Raw genomic sequence first — 19,687 nt, 5'->3', positions numbered from 1 at the left:
ACCCTTCTGCAGACCTCACGGCTCTGGCTTGGTGTTGTAGGAACACAGCCAACATTGGCACCTGGAGGCTAACTAGGGTATGACGAGGTAGAAAAACTGCTGAGGAAAGATGTTCTCCGTGGGCAGCAGAGGGCAGCATGTCTTCATGGATACAGCATCCTGGCTTTCTCCAGTGTTCTCAGAATGTCAATCAGAGAGCAGAGGACTCAGTTTGAATCCTTTAAAATTCCCCACTTAAAGTAATTCATGATCTAAACATGATTTGGACAGGTGACTGACTCTACTACAGAGCTTTGCTTTGATAAACCAACTGTTAGATCCGTGAATACTTCACGGAAGGGTTAAAGTATTCACTCGTCTAACAGTTTGTTTACATTTGAGTCATTTGGCAGACACTCTTGTCCAGAGCAACTTACAGTCATTGCACTCAGCCAAGTTAATTAAGTAGCGGAAAACAAACGGAAATCACAGTCACTGCAAGTAGATCCATCTTCGAAATAGCCGCTATCGGAATTGGTTTCAGGAAGAGAATAAGTACAATGTTTTAAAGTATTCGAACAGGGCCAGTGTGTTTGACTGTCGGATGTTTTTATTGCTCTGTCTGTTATATAATAATGGCTTCCACAAGATTGACCAAACATCAGAGAGGACAGGACAGCTCGATTTTGGCAAATAAATGTACCTTTTTATTGAATATTGTTATGGGTATTATTACCAAGGCGGCACGCCCCAGACTTCATATTAACAAAACATTTTCACTACTACAGGGTTTGACCCCAAAAAATGTTTTTCCTGAAGGGAGATCCTTTCACAGAAAGGACTATGGATACTTAGTGCAGACATACAGACACTTACTCGGTGTCAGTATGGCCGTGTATATACAGTGCATATCATAAGCATTCACCCCCACCACCCCCTTGGATTTTTTTTCACATTTTGTTGAGTTAACAAAGTGGGATTGAACTGGATATAATTGTGATTTGTTGGTACATTTTTATCACTACCCCACACACACAATTATGTGTAAGGTCTCTCAGTCGAGTAGTGTATTTCAAGCACAGATTCAAACACAAAGACAAGGGGGCTTTTCCAATGACTCACAAAGAATGACACAGATTGGTAGATGGGTAAAAAGCAGACACAGAATATCCCTTTGAGCATGGTAAAGTTATTAATTAAGCTTTAGATGGTGAACCAATACACCCAAGACACAGGTGTCCTTCCTAATAACGGAGTTGCCAGCAGAGGAAGGAAACAGCTCAGGGATTTCACCATGAGGCCATTTAAAAAAAAGTAACAACGTTTAAAGGCTGTGATGGGAGAAAACTGAAGCTAGATCAACAATATTGTAGTAACTCCACAATACTACCCTAAATGACAGAGTGAAAAGGCTCTAAACAATTCATACTGCAACAAATGTGCCAAAGGACTTTTTGCTCTGAATAAGTTTTATGTTTGGGGCAAATTCAATGCAACACATCGCCAAGTACTATGCTCCATATTTTCAAGCATGGTGGTGGCTGCATCATGTTATGGGTATTCTTGTCATTGGCAAGGATTAGGGAGTTTTTCCAGGATAAAAATAAACAGAATGGAGTTAGCCACAGGCAAAATCCTAGAGAGGAACCTGGTTCAGTCTTCTTTCCACCAGACACTGAGAGACAAATGCATCTTTCAGCAGGAAAATAACCTAAAACACAAGGCCAAATCTACACTGCAGTTACTTACCAAGATGTTCCTGAGTGGCCTAGTTACAGTTTTGACTTAAACCTGCTTGAAAAGCTAATGGCAAGACTTGAAAATGGCTGTCTAGCAATGATCAACAACCAACTTGACAGAGCTTGAAGAAGTTTGAAAGAATAATGTGAAAATATTGCACAATCCAGGTGTGCAAAGGTCTAAGAGACTTACCCAAAAAGTCTCACAGCTGCAATCGCTGCCAAAGGTGTTTCTAACATGTATTGTTAGAAGTTACATATTTATCTAATCAAGACACACTGTCCATGACATAGACTGACCAGTTGAAAGCTATGATCCCTTAGTGATGTTGCCTGGTAAACCCACATCAATCAGTGTAGATGAAGGGGAGGAGACATGTTAAAGAACGATTTGAGACAATTGAGTCATGGATTGTGAACTTGTGCAATTCAGAGGGTGAATGGGCAAGACAAAAGAGCCTTTGAATGGGGCATGGTAGTAGGTGCCAGGCGCACTGGTTTGAGTGTGTCATCATGAACTGCAACGCTGCCGAGTTTTTCACACAACAGTTTCCCATGTGTATCAAGAATGGTCCACAACCCAAAGGACATCCAGCCAACTTGACAGCACTATGGGAAGCATTGGAGTCAACATGGGCCAACATCCCTGTGGAACGCTTTTGACACCTTGTAGAGTCCATGCCCAAAAAATTGAGGCTGTTCTGAAGGGGAAAAAACAGGGTGAAACTCAATTTTAGGAAGGTGCTCTGTTTTGTACACTCAGCGTATATGTGTGTCCTATTTTCCATGAATTCAAATGTACATGAGTATTTTGTGTAGATCATTGACAACAATAAATTTTGAAGAAATCCATGGGGGCTGAATACTTATGATATGCACTGAAGCCTAAGTCACCAGAGTAGAGAGTTTATCCGAATGCAAAAGTTTTCAGGTTGTGATTCTGTTTTTATGGCTATGTACCTGGACACACACTGGGTTAATATATCACCAATAATCTACCAGAAAACGATTCATTTCAACATGTGAACAACCTTCTTTCTGTTTCTCAGATACCCAATATTAATGAGTTGGAATATAAACTGTTACAGCGTTAATTTTTGCTTTGAAATCAGACAATGATATCAAATTCATAAGTGAATTAATTATTACACATTTCTTTCCAACAATTGTTTCTTGCTGCCTTGGCCTGATCTGTGTTTCTAGGCCAAGATGCTTTGCTCTGTGGTTCTAGGCCAAGATGCCATGCTCAGTATTCTAGGCCAACGTGTCCAGCTGATGAGACCAGCTGTGAAGAGAAGTGAAAATGTCAGGTCTCTCCACTGTACCACAGCAGAGCTGCTTCTGAAACATTCTAAAGGTTCCAGAAGTGTTTTAGAGGGCTCTAGAATGTTCTAGAATAAAGATCTCTGGAGCAGCAATGGAAAAGCTCAGCTAGAATGTTGATCCACACTGACAAATTATTGCTTAACTGAGGCACACAGTAGTTTTGAATTCCAAGTACATATTGAAGTAGTAATTTTTTGTTCATTACTCTAGCGATATTAAACCATGTGAATGAGGTTTGGAATTCAACTGTACATGCCTACTGTACTATCACTACACATAAAACGAGGAGGTCACTGAAACGGTCTTCTCAATAAGGTTTACTGACTGGGGTAGAAATGCAAAAGTACTGAATGTAAAACAAATTTGGAAGACAAACGCTAGATTCAATTTACATTGAGTAGGTACGGTTCGGAGATTTAAGAGTAAGAAATCTCTATGACGATAGCGAATAAAAGAGGCAAGAGAGGGCAGTCTTGTCTGTTTCTACACTTTAACAGAAAGTAATGTATAAGAAATCTAACTTTATATTTGTGAAGTGTTGGGTTTCACACCTTGCCTCTTGGCCAATTAAACGGATTGTTATCAATGTTCTTCAGCTACTGTACGTTGAAATCACGACTATACCTGGGTAAAAAAGGGCCCAATATTGAAAATAAGTGAATTTGGTGTCACAGGGTTGTAACACTGTCACATACACTCCTCGGACAGTTCATTAGGTACATCACAGCGTCTAGGGTTTACATCCAGTCAGCGGAGGTCCTGTGGGCGAAAACAGCTCGGTGACGACGGAGGTCAAAGGAGAAAGAAGAATCGTGCAAGCTAACAGGCGGGCCACAAACAGATAAATAACAGTACAACAACAGTGGTGTGCAGACCGGCACAACGGAATGCACAACTCGTCGATCCTTGTCACGGATGAGTTGGAACGGGCTGTTTGCAGCATAAATGTACCACCATCCGATCTGCAGCAACAGGCGTGATGCCATTGCGAGGACCAACATCCCTGTGGAATGTTTCCGACACCCAAAGTATTTGGGCTCTTCTGGAGGCAAAGGGGGGGGTCTGACCCGGTATTAGATGGGTGTACCTAATAAACTCTCCGGTGAGTGTACTTTGCTTATAATACTGACACACACCAACTGCACACAAAGAATACCTTTTCAACATATACAACGAATCTCACTGTTCTAAAACACCCCATACAAAAAATATTACACTTTCTACTTCCAATCAGCTAAAATGATCAAATGAAAGAAACAAATGTAACAAGTTCCAATTTAAAATAGTTATCGAGACAAAACAAACAAAAGACAGTTTTAAGGACTAACAAAGACAGCCGAGTGAAAAAAACAATAAACTACCAACATATAGAAAGAACAAAGTGAAAATGTCAGTTTCATAGCTGGCCTAAAGCCAACCCAGCTCCATTGTGTGTGTGTGTGTGTGTGTGTGTGTGTGTGTGTGTGTGTGTGTGTGTGTGTGTGTGTGTGTGTGTGTGTGTGTGTGTGTGTGTGTGTGTGATTACATCTTACAGCTTTCCTCAGCTCTGTACACAGACAGACAGGTGAGGGCATGTAGAAACTCATCCTGCCCCAAGCATCAGACCTGGCACAGCCAATGATGTAGTCAGGAAGTCTTGAACCAGCCCATGACGTCATCTGGGCTACTTTTCACATGACAGGAACCTAACTACCACAGATTTAAATAAGTGCCACGTTTAACATAAAGCTAGGCTAGGGATGGTAGATGACATTAGGGTAATCCCCTTCATTGATTATTGGTTAATCTGCTAAAACTGTTTGAATAATGATGTTTAAACTCTGAAGTCAATGATTAAAAGTCCAATGTATTTTTATCTCAATATCAAATCATTTCTGGGTAACAGTTAAGTAGCTTACTGTTTTCAGTTAAAATGGTGAAAAATAAACAAAAATAGCTTCTTAGTGAAAAACAATAACTTTGCTAGGACTGTCTGTGAGTGTTCTGAGTGGGGAGGGGAAAACTAACTGTTATTGGCAGAGGTTTGGTACTCTTTCTTATTGGTCTGTTAACTAATTTACCGCCTGGTGATGTCACCAGGCAGGCTAAAACTCCATCACACCAAAACAGGCTAAAATATCAGGCATTCATTTCAAACAGCTTACACTAAAAGGGCATTTTTACAGTATTTCATCAGTATATCATCAGTATATCATCATAGTGTGGCAATGTATAGAAAAACACAGAACAATCATGTTTTTTTGACTGCACTGGGCCTTTAAATACCAATGTACTGCTGACCAAGAATAAAGTTACAGATGAAGAGCTTAAAATTGACCTTATGACTTAAAACTGATCTCTGTGACTCATGTGGGAGTGTTGCATTGCTTAGTGAGAAGCTGTGATTGATTGTCAAGGCATGGTTGTGGTTCAGGGCCTGCATAGGTGATGAAGGCACGTTGGGTGTATTCATAATATCAGTCTAGTCGCTACACTAGGACACAACTCTACAGGGGAACTGTTGACACATTGCACTTCCTTGTAAAGAGAGGAGCGGAGGCGCGTCACTTCTAATCTCTTGTGACAGACTAGCGCACGCTGGATTTGGTTCTGGGCTCCCAGATTATGTCACATCATACATACTTCATACTAGAGACAGAGGGATGGAAGGGAGAAACGTGAGAACAAGGACATCATTAGCGTTCCTTGTTCTAAAAATACTCTGAGACCAATCCAAATTCCCTCCTCTGGATCAACCTCTAGATTCTGAAACGATACAGAACCTGCGCATGGTGATATCATATCCTGTCATGGATTCAGGAGGCTGTATCATTTCATTGGTTGGTTGGATGCACACTAAAATAATAATCATGTGGACATGAGGGCTTGGAGCCAAGTGGCTTTTCTTTTCGTGCTTAGTGTAACTTGTCTTTGGTTCATTGCACATCTAGCTTGACTATCAATGAGAGTTCCCTTCTTTCTGTAGGGAAAGGAGAGTGGGATCTACTCTCCATGGTAGAATATTTTGATATCTTCGCTGTGTGTGTGTTTGTTTGTTTGCACTGCATTAGTAAAGTCGAAGTAGGCACACGCAAGTGTGTTAACATCAGAACGTTTGTTTTTGTTTTCTGTGCGAATTAAGTATTATTTATCTTCGCAAGCACAAGAATCAGATCCAGAAAACATCTGGAGAGAATACATGCTTTGGAAACGCAGACAGTCAGAGGTTGTTTGAATAAAAAAGTGATGGTGAGATATTTCGACATTCCCTTACTTTTCCTTTTACACTCCATTCCCAACCAGCATCGGTCCAATTAAAAGGCGCAGATAGGTTTTCTTGAAACCCAGCAAATGTTGATCCTTTTTTATTTATTGCCATTTTGGCAACACAAAAAATACCTCAAAGGGCTTTCACTGTCAGTTATTTGTCTCTGTAGTGTGTTACATATGTCATCTCAGGTGGTTACATGGTTATGTTGACTGGTGATGTCAGTCTGGTGGATGTAGGGCTTTTACAGTCCATCTGACTCTTCACAAGTCTGGTGCTGACAGGTTATGGCTGACAGGTTATGGCTGACAGGTTATGGCTGAAAGGTTAGGGCAATAGAAAGACAACCAAGTATCACCTCTCCAAAACTCCAACCCTCTTCTCTCGTCCCATTCAGTTTCCTGAGGCCCCTCCAAATCTGAGATGTGGAGGCAGGGGAGCAGGGGTCTCCTCATCCCCGTCTCCCCCTGATCAGCCATCACACCACGAACTCTGGGACCTCTTCGCTGGTCAGGTCCAGGGAAAAGTACTTGCTGGTCCTCTTGATGGGGAAGCAGTCAAGCTGGTCACCGCGGATACCAGCGCACTGCTCGGCCAGGTTGCCCTGGTAACCGCTGCTGTCGCTCAGCTCCTGGGCGCAGCCGAAGGTGTAGCTGTGGGCGGTGTCCTGGCATAGCTCCGCCCAATGGAGACAGCCCTTCTGGTAGAGACGCACGTCATCAAGGGATTGGCTGTGGCGGTCAGTTGACGTCTGAGGCTTCCTGCACATGGAGGTCTGGGGAATGGAACAGAAGCAGAACAATCAGTAAAATTATTGACTTAAATGACGTAAAAACTGCTGTTCTGTTCTGCTGTACCTTTTCCTTTATTCTTACTAGCAAAGATTATGCAGATTTTCAGTTCTGCCCACTAATTTGCTATAGGATTGAGGTCAGGGCTTTGTGATGGCCACTCCGATACCTTGAATTTGTTGTCCTTAAGCCATTTTGCCACAACTTTGGAAGTATGCTTGGGGTCATTGTCCATTTGTAAGACCCATTTGCGACCAATCTTTAACTTCCTGACTGATGTCTTGAGATGTTGCTTCAATATATCCACATAATTTTCCTACCTCATGATGCCATCTATTTTGCGAAGTGCACCAGTCCTTCCTGCAGCAACATGATGCTGCCACCCCCGTGCTTGACGGTTGGGATGGTGATCTTCGGCTTGCAAGCCTCCCCCTTTTCCCTCCAAACATAATGGTCATTATGGCCAAACAGTTCTATTTTTGTTTCATCAGACCAGAGGACATTCCTCCCAAAAGTTTGATCTTTGTCCCCATGTGCAGTTGCAAACCGTAGTCTGGCTTTTTTATGGCGGTTTTGGAGCAGTGGCTTCTTCCTTGCTGAGCAGCCTTTCAGGTTATGTCAATATAGGACTCGTTTTTACTGTGGATACAGATACTTTTGTACCTGTTTCCTCCAGCATCTTCACAAGGTTCTTTGCTGTTGTTCTGGGATTGATTTGCACTTTACTACACCAAAGTATGTTAATCTCTAGGAGACAGAACGTGTCTCCTTCCTGAGCGGTATGACAGCTGCGTGGTCCCATGGTGTTTATACTTATGTACTATTTTTTGTACAGGCGTTTGGAAATTGCTCCCAAGGATGAACCAGACTTGTGGAGGTCTACGTTTTCTTTTCTGAGGTCTTGGCTGATTTATTTTGATGTCAAGCAAAGAGGCACTGAGTTTGAAGGTAGGCCTTGGAATACATCTACAGGTACACCTCCAATTGACTCAAATTATGTAAATTAGCCTATCAGAAGCTTCTAAAGCCATGACATCGTTTTCTGGAATTTTCCAAGCTCCAGGCACAGTCAGTTTAGTTTAGTTTATGTAAACTTCTGACCCACTAGAATTGTGATACAGTGAATTACAAGTGAAATAATCTGTCTGTAAACAATTGTTGGAAAAATGACTTGTGTCATTCACAAAGTAGATGTCCTAACCGACTTGCCAAAACTATAGTTTGTTTAACAAGACATTTGTGGAGAGGTTGAAAAACAAGTTTTAATGACTCCAAGCTAAGTGTATGTAAACTTCTGACTTCAACTGTATGTTTTATGAAGGTTTTACTTGATGAATCAATGATCATGATTGTTTTATCTACTTTAGTTGAATGCACTCATTGTAAGTTGTTCTGGATAAGAGTATCTACTAAATAACTAAAACGTAAGTGCCAAACAGGAAATGCCGTCACTGTCACTGACCTGAGGGAGAGACACAATGCTCTGGCCTCTCATCTTGACCACGGTCTCAGAGGAACTGGAGGTGGATGAGCCGACGTCCTTCACTATGAGCCCTACGGTACAGACAGAGAGGATGACATTTAGTACTACTACTTCTTACTACTATTTCTTACTACTACTTTTTCTTATTACTACTACTACTACTACTTCTTACTACTACTACTTACCACTACTACTACTTCTTACTACTACTTCTTCTTACTACTACTACTACTTCTTACTACTACTACTACTACTTCTTACTACTACTACTACTTCTTACTACTACTACTACTACTACTTCTTACTACCACTACTACTTTTTACTACCAGCCAAATTACAATTCAACCAGTCTCAACGCACTGAGATAGGAGGCTAAGACAGGCGGAATGAATACAGTGAGGAAGTGATTGTATACCTGAGTATCCATTGGTCTGGTCAGGGGTCATGGTCAGCATGTCCTCAGTGATGTGGATGCACAGGTCCTGGTTCAACTCTAGGGCCAGCTCATGGAGCTCCTCATAGTCTTTAGGGTCGTCCACTAACATCTCAATCTCTGGAGAGAGAGAGAGAGAGAGAGAGAGAGAGAGAGAGAGAGAGAGAGAGAGAGAGAGAGAGAGACAGACAGACAGACAGACAGACAGACAGACAGACAGACAGACAGACAGACAGACAGACAGACACTACTATTATTCTCTGGAGGGACAGACACCTAGAGGGTCAGTGATGACCACTAGTTGAGCAGGCGAGCAGGCATGACCAACAGAAGAACAATGCCATGAACAAGAGCAGAATATACTTTTCTAAAGGGAGGAGATAGATTCAGTCTTGCTCTCAGTGTGTGTCTGCATGTGTTTGTGTTCAATGTGTAATTGTGAAATAGTTTGCCTTACCATCATCGTCCAACATGCGCTCCTTTCCCCCACTCTCCACCCCTGAGGTGTGTGAGCTCCCATGGCTAATCGTTGAGGAGCTGCAAGTCCTTAGGGCTCGGTGTGGGGTCCCTCCGGGGGCCCGGAAACTGTCTGTCTCGATGCCCGAGGTGTGTGAGCTACCGTGGCTGGCGGTAGAGTGGCGAGACAGGTGTTTGAGGTGAGACACAGTGCTGCCGGCACTGCTACCGCTGGCCCGGGAACGCTTGTCCAGCCCGTCCATATCCAGCTCCAACGCATCGCTGATGTACGACTCACGGTACTGCTTCTTCTCTGGAGAGGAGGGATAGACACACACAGAGGGTTAGATACAGCAGTACCAAAGCTGTTGTTGGTCAGAGAGACCCACACATAACACATACACCATTACAATCGGCAAAGTTGAGGTAAGCTGAAAAACACAGAGAAGCAGAGAGACAGGATATAAGAGCCAGTCTGATCTAGTATGGAAGCATGGCCACGTAGGTAGCCAGAATGCTCCAGTATGAAGGATGGCCAGGTAGGTAGGTACTAGGTACAGGTTATGCCCAGGTATGACGAGGCAGGTGAGTACCAGGTGTGTCCAGGTAGTTTACCTTCGTTTTCCTCCAGCCTGCGGACCTGTTTGAGGACAGGCTGCAGGTTCATGTAGAGGCGATGGCTGTTACTGAGCAGCTGCAGGAGGTGGCGGGAACGCAGGGGACAACCGGTGTAGTAGATCAGCTTACGGGCCGACGGAAGACCATCAGGCAGGATCTCAAACTTCTTCCCCTGAAACACAGACAGACAGACAGACAGACAGACAGACAGACAGACAGACAGACAGACAGACAGACAGACATTATAGGATATATTCATGCTTTATGTCATCCAGATGACGTTCATCCAGCCGTTTTAACTCTGCAACAAATTGATTGCTTTATTTATTGAAATCATTGATTGATTGATGTTTAACTTTATGATTATAGAATATTTTTGAGCCTGAGAAACAACCCTGTCTGATTCCAGTGTGAGTGTTGCATCTTTGTTAATTTTCATAGTCTTTGTTCATTTTCTGAATCTTTGTTCATTTGCAGAGGGGATGCATGAGAAGATTCAGACACTTTGCTAGAGTGCCAGATACTTAGCCCACACGCAAACCACACAATAGGAGGGAGAGCAATGAGAGAATGGTCTCTTCTTGAAAACTACTTCTGTTGTACTTCTTTACAACCAAAACACGCTCTGGAGAAGTATTTATAATATAGATAAGAGCGTAGTCTACTGATTGAGGGACACAAACAAAACTGCATTAACATTTCAACATTTTCTTATTTTATAACCAGAGAGCAAATTCCAAAGGCTATGTCCCAATGGCACCGTATTCCCGAAATAGTGCACTACAACATAGAGCCCTATGGGCCATGGTCAAAAGTAGTGCACTATATAGGGGACTAGGGTGCTATTTTGGCAAAACCAAAGAGTCAGAGCTTTGAGAAACCCTGACTAAAACAGTGGCCAAATAATTTCTCTAAGGACCTTGGCAGAAGTTTAACACAATAACAGCAGTCTGTAGTGTCAGCAACAGTTGTATTTTCTATACCACCATATAAAATATTTCTGCTGGGGTTTGTACTTCGAAAATACAAGAGGTGGTTTGAAGCAGTGTACGAATGCACAAGAGTTGCAGAATTTTTCAATCTAGAATTTAATTTCCATCTACACTGAGTGTACAAAACATTAGGAACACCTGCTATTTTCATGACATAGACTGACTAGGTGAATCCAGGTGAAAGCTACAATATGATCCCTTATTGATGTCACCTATTAAATCTACTTTAATCAATGTAGATGAAGGGGAGAAGGCAGGTTAAATAAGTATTTTTACTTATGAGACAATTGAGACATGGATTGTGTATGTCAGAGAGTGAATGGGCAAGACACATGTTTTAAGTGCCTTTGAACGAGGTATGGTAGTAGGTGCCAGGCACACCGCTTTGAGTGTGTCAAGAACTGCCACGCTGCTGGGTTTCTCATGCTCAACAGTTTCCCGTGTGTATCAACAATTGTCCATCACCCAAATGACATCCAGCCAACAGCAGGCCAGTGGTCGAAAACGGGTCATTGATGAAAGAGGATAAAGGAGGCTGACACAATTTGGGCAGCGCAACAAACGGGCTACAGTTAGTCAACTGACAGTCCAGTACAACATTGGTGCCCAAAGACCAATAAAAGATTGCACAACTCATCGTACTTTGACACGAATGGGGTATGGCAGCCGATAACCTTACAGAGTTCCACTTCTTTCAGCAAAAAAATAAGAAACTGCGATTGCAGTGGGCTAAGGAACGAAGACACTGGACGCTGGAGAATTGGAAAAACATTGCCTGGTCTGATGAATCCTGGTTCCTGCTGTTTCACTCTGATAGGACGACTAGGGTATGGAGAAAACCACATGAGTACATCCATCCATCATGCCTCATCTCAACATTGCAGGCTAGTGATGATGGTGTGGGGTGTGTTTTCCTTCCATACATTGCGTCTCTTGATAAAAGCGGAGTAACGTTTACCACAGGATATCTGAACATCATTGACAATCAGGTGCATACCTTCATGGCAGTGTACCTATCTGCAAATTGAGTTTTTCAGCAGGATAATGTCCCATGGCACAAGGCTAGGATTGTCCAGGGATGGTTCCACGGACATGACAGTGAATTCAGCTTACTGCAGTGGCCTACCTAGCCACCAGATCTCAATCTGATTGAGCATCTGTGGGATGAGACGGAACGACCTATTTGGAGTAGAGATCCACTACCAGCCAACTTGTCACAACTGTGAGAAGCATTGGAGTCAACATAGGCCAGCATCCTTGTTGAACGCTTTTGACACCTTGTAGAGTCCATGCCCTGACGAATTGAGGCTGTCCCGAGGGCAACAGTGGGCGCAACTCAATATTAGGAAGGTGTTCATAATGTTTTGTACACTCAGTGTATGGCGGTCTAGCTACCCATAGAGAGAAAAGGAAAAGCACAGTGGTTGCATAACCAAGCATGGAAAAGCTAAATTAGGACCTTCTGGATAGTAAACGGATGACGACGATCCCACATGAATACACTCTGGGGCTGTAAAGTCGAAGCCGGTATTTTGTGAAGTGCACCAGTCTCTCCTGCAGCTAAGTACACCCACAACATGATGCTTCCACCTCCGTGCTTCATCGTTGGGATGGTGATCTTCGGCTTGCGAGCCTCCCCCCTTTTCCAACAAACATAATGATGGTCATTATGGCTAAACAGTTCTATTTTTGTTTCATCAGACCAGAGGACATTTCTCCAAAAAGTACGATCTTTGTCCCCATGTTCAGTTGCAAACCGTAGTCTGGCTTTTTTATGGCGGTGTTGGAGCAGTGGAATCTTCCTCGCTGAGCGGCCTTTCAGGTTATGTCAATATAGGACTCGTTTTACTGTGGATATAGATACTTTTGTACCTGTTCCCTCCAGCATCTTCACAAGGTCCTTTGCTGTTGTTCTGGGATTGATTCACACTTTTTTGCACCAAAGTACGTTCATCTCTAGAAGACAGAACACGTCTCCTTCCTGAGCGGTATGACGGCTGCGTAGTCCCATGGTGTTTATACTTGCGTACTATTGTTTGTACAGATGAACGGGGTACCTTCAGGCGTTTGGAAATTGCTCCCAAGGCTGAACCAGACTTGTGGAGGTCAATATTTTTTTTCTGAGGTCTTGATTGATTTCTTTTCATTTTTCCAAGATGTCAAGCAAAGAGGCACTGAGTTTGAAGGTAGGCCTTGAAATACACACACAGGTACACCTCCAATTTACTAAAATTATGTCAATTAGCCTATCAAGAGCTTCTACAGCCATGACATCATTTTCTGGAATTTTCCAAGCTGTTTAACGGCAAAGTCAACTTTGTGTATGTAACCTTCTGACCCACTGGAATTGTGATACAGTGAATTACAAGTGTCTTTAAACAATTGTTGGAAAAAATGATTTGTGTCATTCACAAAGTAGATGTCCTAACCGACTTGCAAAAACTGTAAACTTCCGACTTCAACTGTAGGTAGTTGGATGGGCTATTTACAGATGGGCTATGTACAGCTGCAGCGATCGGTAAGCTGCTCAGATAGCTGATGCATAAAGTTAGTGAGGGAGATATAAGGCTCCAAATTCAGCGATTTTTGCAATTTGTTCCAGTAATTGGCAGCAGAGAACTGTAAGGAAAGGCAGCCAAATGAGGTGTTGGCTTTGGGGATGACCAGTGCGATATACCTACTGGAGCACGTTGTTATCGTGACCAGTGAGCTGAGATAAGGCAGAGCTTTACCTAGCATAGACTTATAGATGACATGGAGCCAGTGGGTCTGGCGACGAATATGTAGCAACGGCCAGCCAACGAGAGCATTCAGTGGTGGGTAGTATATGGGGCTTTGGTGACAAAACGGATAGCACTGTGATAGACTGCATCCAGTTTGCTTAGTAGAGTGTTGGAGGCTATTTTGTAAATGGCATCGCCGAAGTCGAGGATCGGTAGGATGGTCAGTTTTACGAGGGTATGTTTGGAAGGAGGCTTTGTTGTGAAATAGGAAGCCAAATCTAGATTTAAATTTGGATTGGAGATGCTTAATATGAGTCTGTAAGGAGAGTTTACAGTCTAGCCAGACACGTAGGTGTTTGTAGTTGTCCACATATTTTAAGTTAGAACCATCCAGAATAGTGATGCTAGTCGGGCGGGTGCGGGCAGCGATCGGTTGAAGAGCATGCATTTCGTTTTACTAGCGTTTAAGAGCAATTGGAGGCCACGTAAGGAGTGTTGTATGGCATTGAAGCTTGTTTGTAGGTTTGTCAACACAGTGTCCAAAGAAGGGCCAGATGTATACAGAACGGTGTCGTCTGCTTAGAGGTGGATCAAGGAATCACCCGCAGCATTGATACAGAGAAAAGAGTCGGCCCGAGAATTGAACCCTGTGGTACCCCCATTGATCTATCATTCTGACCAGCTCATTTGAGATAAATAACTATAACAGTTCCCTGGTCCAAACCAAAGCCACACAAAGAGTGGAGCAGTGTCAGATATCAGTTTATTAAAAGGTTAGCCTGGCACTCCTTAAGTGGCTCTCTCTCATGCTGTCCATCTGCACGATCAAGACCATTTGATCTCTCAAGAGTCTGACAGTTGTCAGAAAAAATGTCTTCCTCTCCCCTTTCTGGACCTCCCAGACTGAGCCCACACACAGTGGAGCAGGACATACCCTGCTAATGACTGTAGGGCCATACCCCCGAGGCTCTGCCCTAGCCTGAGCCTGTCCCGTCCTATTCTACTCGGACACCTTGTCCATCCAACCCTGGGATCTCCAGAGACCAGACCTGGGGCCAGGCCCAGAAACCTCCTCTCTGTCCATCAGATTCATACCCCCTGCCAATGGAACAAGCCCTGGCCCCCCTTAACCATCAAAACTCAGACCCTGCCAATAAAACAAAGCTTATCCACCCGCTAACCATGACAACATCTGGTGGTATTTATTGACACATCCCTCCACCCTTCCCTCCCTCCGCTCCCGCCCACTGCTGCGCTGGGCCGGCTGACGTGCTCAGGGTGGAGCAGCAGTGGAGTGAGAGAGAGAGTCTGTTATTCAGAAGAAGGGTGTGACTGACGGTCCCTGCTGTAAGAGGCCCCTCTAGTCCCTATACAAACCACATCCACCACTACTCCATGCTTTCGTAAGTCTTACTATATGAATAGAAAGGCTATACAGGGACATAGACAGAACAAAACAGGGTCTCTTATCGTAAGTGGCAAAGCATTGCGGCGGCATTGATGACTGTACCACTAGATAAAATGATAGGGTATAATTCATAATTACACAAAGCTTTACTAGAGGAACCAATTCACTGAGACATCCTGACATTTACAGTGTGATAGTTGTAAGAAGGGGGCTGTTACATTTTGGACACACCGCATCAACGAACAGTTCAAATATTGTTATAATAACTTGGTGGGTGCGTATATTTGTCCTATTTCACACATGTACAAGTGTGTATTGGGAATGTGTTTTTTTGCATATCCCAACTCCCCCTGAGACACCCTCAGTGGCTGCGATCAAGGCCAGGGTCTGCCATTATCAACGGCGATCCTGGAGCAATTAGGGTTAGATGCCTTGCTCAATTGCACTTTAACAAACTTTTCATCTTGTCGGCTGGGGGATTCAAACTAGCAAACTTTCGATAACAGGCCCTACGCTCTAATCGCTACGCTACTTGTCGCCACGCTAAAAGCCGCGGCGTTCGGTTGGACCTGAACGCGTGTTTGGATTTGTTTACCAAACGCCCTAACAAAAGAAGCTATTTGGACATAAATGATGGACTTTATCGAACAAATCAAACATTTATTGTCAAACTGGGATTCCTGGGAGTGCATTCTGATGAAGATCATTAAAGGTAAGTGAATATTTATAATGCTATTTCTGACTAATGTTGACTGCGCAACTTGGCGGATATTTCTTTTGGCTGTTTTGGGCTCTGAGCGCCGTACTCAGATTATGCTTTTTCTGTAAAGTTTAAAAAAAATCTGACACAGCGGTTGCATTAAGGAGAGGTTTATCTATATTTCCATGTATAACACATGTATTTTCATCAACATTTATAATGTATTTCTGTAAATTGATGTGGCTCTCTGCAAAATCACTGCATGTTTTGGAACTACTGAACATAACACACCAATGTAAAATGAGATTTTTGGATATAAATATGAACTTTACCGAACAAAACATACATGTATTGTGTAACATGAAGTCCTATGAGTGTCATCTGATGAATATCATTAAAGGTTAGTGATTCATTTTATCTCTATTTGTGCTTTTTGTGTCTCCTCTCTTTGGCTGGAAAAATGGCTGGGTTTTTCTTAACGAGAATTTTATCTTTAAAATGGTGCCTAATACTTGTATGTTTGAGAAATTTGATTTATGAGATTTCTGTTGATTTGTATTTGGCGCCCTGCAATTTCATTGGCTGTTGGTGAGGGATTCCCCGTTCCCAGACAGGTTAAGAATTAAACGGAGAAAAGAGAGAAGACTAAACGAGACAGAAAAAGGAATTGAGATAATGCTACTGATTTTGTGTGTGTGTGTTTCCTGGCCAAGGGGAGTTTTCCTAAAGCCCTAATTAGTTCCAGGGGGCCATGGTAGCATGCCGAATGGCACCCTATACCCTTTGTAGTGCACTACTTTTGACCAGGGCCCATAGGGGACGCATTCCTAGCTGTAGCTGTTGAAGGGGTAAGAAGACCCAACTGTAATACGGACAAGAGGAGATCTGCGTCACTATTTCCACAATTGTAGTCTGCGTAAGAGCTGAACTAACCACTGCCATAAGCCAGAACTGGCTCCAAGCTCCAAAGACGTCACCAACTCTGGAATCACGAGTGAAAAAACAACAGATCTTCCAGAGAGAGGGATTCCCCTGAGCCTTCTAAGTGCCAAATGACATCCAACATCCAACATCTGACATTTCTGAACAAGGGACACAGGGAATGAGAAGATGTTCTACTTATAGAAAAATTATTAAAACACTATATATCAGTGTTGTAGGACTTGAACTCGAATCTGACTCAAGTCACAATTTTCATGACTCATATATTCAATATGTATTATCTCTATGGCTCTACTCACCACAAATACCAGTTTGCCCACGTTGCTCCAGGGAAAATCATACAAGAGCTGTCTCACTGTCCCCATGTTCTAAAAGAAACACAGAAACATACAGTACGTGATATTAATCACCATCTAAACCATATACATGAACTGTGTATTCCAAGACACAAGCCATCACAACCACTTCATTCTTACTCTCGTACCTGGAATATTTGGATTCCACGCAGGGTCAGTCCTAAGGTAAGAGAAGCCTCCACTTCCTTTTTGTCCTGTGGAAGAGATAGAAGTTTACTGGTAAGTTTATCATGTGTGTGTGTGTGTGTGTGTGTGTGTGTGTGTGTGTGTGTGTGTGTGTGTGTGTTTGCGTGTGTCGAGGTTGACTGCTGACCTTATAGAGTCTGTAGTAGTGGACTGTGACATCATCCAGAAGGGAACACTCCTTGATGTATTTGAGATAAGCCTCGGAGGCGGTGAGGGCAAACTGGTCTTTATGCATGTTGGGGATGTGTCTCAGGATGTAGTCCCGGCCTCGCTTGGCTATCACCTGGAAGAGAGCGGCAGAGACAGAGGCTGAAAATAAATTCTCTCTTAAAAGCATCTCGGTGGAGTGTGATTACTGGCTAATGGCTCTAATTTCAGTTCAATGACAGAAGACAGGAAGGAAGGCTTGCCAGCGGGGTTAATGGAGGTAGATGAAGCCCCCCACCCAGGGGAGGAAAGATGTCTCACATACTGAGATGACGTCCCAAAAGGCATCATCCAGCTGGGCACGAAAGGCATCGTCCACCCTATTCCCTATATAGTGCACCACTTTTGACCCAAGCCCTATCGTCAAAATTGTGCACTATATAGAGAATGGGGTGCAATTAGGGAGGGGCCCCCAATCCCACTGGAATCTAGAAAGCGGTCAGTGTCAGGTCTGGATTTGGGGTGCTTCTCCTGAACCAGTCACTCATTCAGATCCAGTTAGAGAACATCCTAAGAGGAGGTATTTATGTACCATTCGTGATCGTACAACTATTTCCGTCCCTGTGGCTTCAAAATGGAGATTGGATGGCAACAGGCTAATCACAGGACGTGGTTGGTAAACAGAGGGGTGGACCACCGTTGTGTCTGGGAGGGGGGGGGTCAAGTCGAGCAGGGGAGTAGCCGGATCGCATTCAGATCCTTTCTCAAAAGAGTAAATCGTGCTGCGTGCCACTTCCAGGGACCAACATAAAACTAGTGTTCTAGATCCAGCTATCCCAGCATGCTCCAATGAGGGAGCATGTCAAAGTGTTGGAGCACAGTGATTAATAAAACAGGCTACAGACCTACATTTGGGCTGTGTGTTAGACTACACTCAGTTTGTCCTAATTCGCACCCTACTCCTTCCTCTCGGCCCTAACCCTTCCATGTTTGCAGATCTGTAGCAATATGTTGGATACTTCACCACTACTCTGATTATACCTATCCCGCCAAGGGGCAGGGGAAGGGGGGGAGAGTGAATTGGAACGGTCTGAATACTGCCTGGGAAACCACGTGGTACCAGTTAGGTTAGAACAGTGTTTCCAGTATAATTTATTGCGACCCCACCGCACCCCAAATCTAATGACACAACCTTAAATTCGGCACATTTCGATTTTTACATCAACAAATAACCTTCAATTCTTTGCATTTTCATCTCATCAAAATAAAAAGAAACCAATAAACACATTTGATCAATAAAATTGAATTGTTCTAATTATCTTTCATTTTATTTTGGCGACAACACCGCAGTTCCCTAAGGGTCGCGACCCCGACTACGAATACCACTGGGTTAAAAGGTTAGATCTACTCACCCATGGGGGGAAGTAGGCCTCAGGTTCAAAGTACTTCCCAAAGTGCTTGTTGCGTTTGAAGTTGCCCATATCGGCTTGGAGGGCGAAGGCTGCCAGCAGAAAGTAAGCCTCCTCTCTCTGGATACACTGAGACAGCAACACCTGCTTCCTCAGGTGCCAGTAGTAGTAGTACCTGGCTGAGCGGTCACTATGGGGGAGAGAGGAGAATAACCTTTAGACACATATAGCTATGTAGTAGTAGATCTACATAACTAACGTAGTAGTAGTACCAGGTGCCAGTAGTAGTACCTAGTAAACCTGGGACGATAAACCCAAAAATTATCGACACCGACTATACCAATCACTTATCGCAGGCATTTTGCTGATATACTAGAGAAAGGTCAAGTTTGAAACAAGGTAAATGGGCTAATATGGATGAAGGGACAATTGATGGCTACAACCATCTACAGTGCCTTGCGAAAGTATTCGGCCCCCTTGAACTTTGCGACCTTTTGCCACATTTCAAGCTTCAAACATAAAGATATAAAACTGTATTTTTTTGTGAAGAATCAACAACAAGTGGGACACAATCATGAAGTGGAACGACATTTATTGGATATTTCAAACTTTTTTAACAAATCAAAAACTGAAAAATTGGGCGTGCAAAATTCTTCAGCCCCTTTACTTTCAGTGCAGCAAACTCTCTCCAGAAGTTCAGTGAGGATCTCTGAATGATCCAATGTTGACCTAAATGACTAATGATGATAAA

At 43.3% G+C, this 19,687-nt stretch overlaps 1 protein-coding gene across 1 annotated transcript in view; it reads right to left on the bottom strand.

Moving 5' to 3' along the window:
• Positions 1 to 663: 663 nt before the first annotated feature.
• The window catches only part of LOC110497566 (FERM domain-containing protein 6), a 78,950-nt gene continuing 59,926 nt past the window's right edge, over positions 664 to 19,687 (bottom strand). The window contains exons 6-14 of the mRNA XM_021573728.3: positions 18,940 to 19,126; positions 17,508 to 17,663; positions 17,323 to 17,388; positions 17,138 to 17,206; positions 10,071 to 10,245; positions 9,457 to 9,768; positions 8,982 to 9,119; positions 8,545 to 8,636; positions 664 to 7,066 (exon numbers count right to left, since the gene is read on the bottom strand). Coding sequence (XP_021429403.1) covers positions 6,770 to 7,066; positions 8,545 to 8,636; positions 8,982 to 9,119; positions 9,457 to 9,768; positions 10,071 to 10,245; positions 17,138 to 17,206; positions 17,323 to 17,388; positions 17,508 to 17,663; positions 18,940 to 19,126 — 1,492 coding nt within the window. The 3' untranslated portion in view covers positions 664 to 6,769. The remainder of the gene's footprint in view (positions 7,067 to 8,544; positions 8,637 to 8,981; positions 9,120 to 9,456; positions 9,769 to 10,070; positions 10,246 to 17,137; positions 17,207 to 17,322; positions 17,389 to 17,507; positions 17,664 to 18,939; positions 19,127 to 19,687) is intronic.

Source organism: Oncorhynchus mykiss, chromosome 19, assembly GCF_057628025.1.
Source record: "Oncorhynchus mykiss isolate SJ-2025 chromosome 19, ASM5762802v1, whole genome shotgun sequence".
Taxonomy (NCBI): domain Eukaryota; kingdom Metazoa; phylum Chordata; class Actinopteri; order Salmoniformes; family Salmonidae; genus Oncorhynchus; species Oncorhynchus mykiss.
This window is presented reverse-complemented; position numbering and strand designations above follow the sequence as displayed.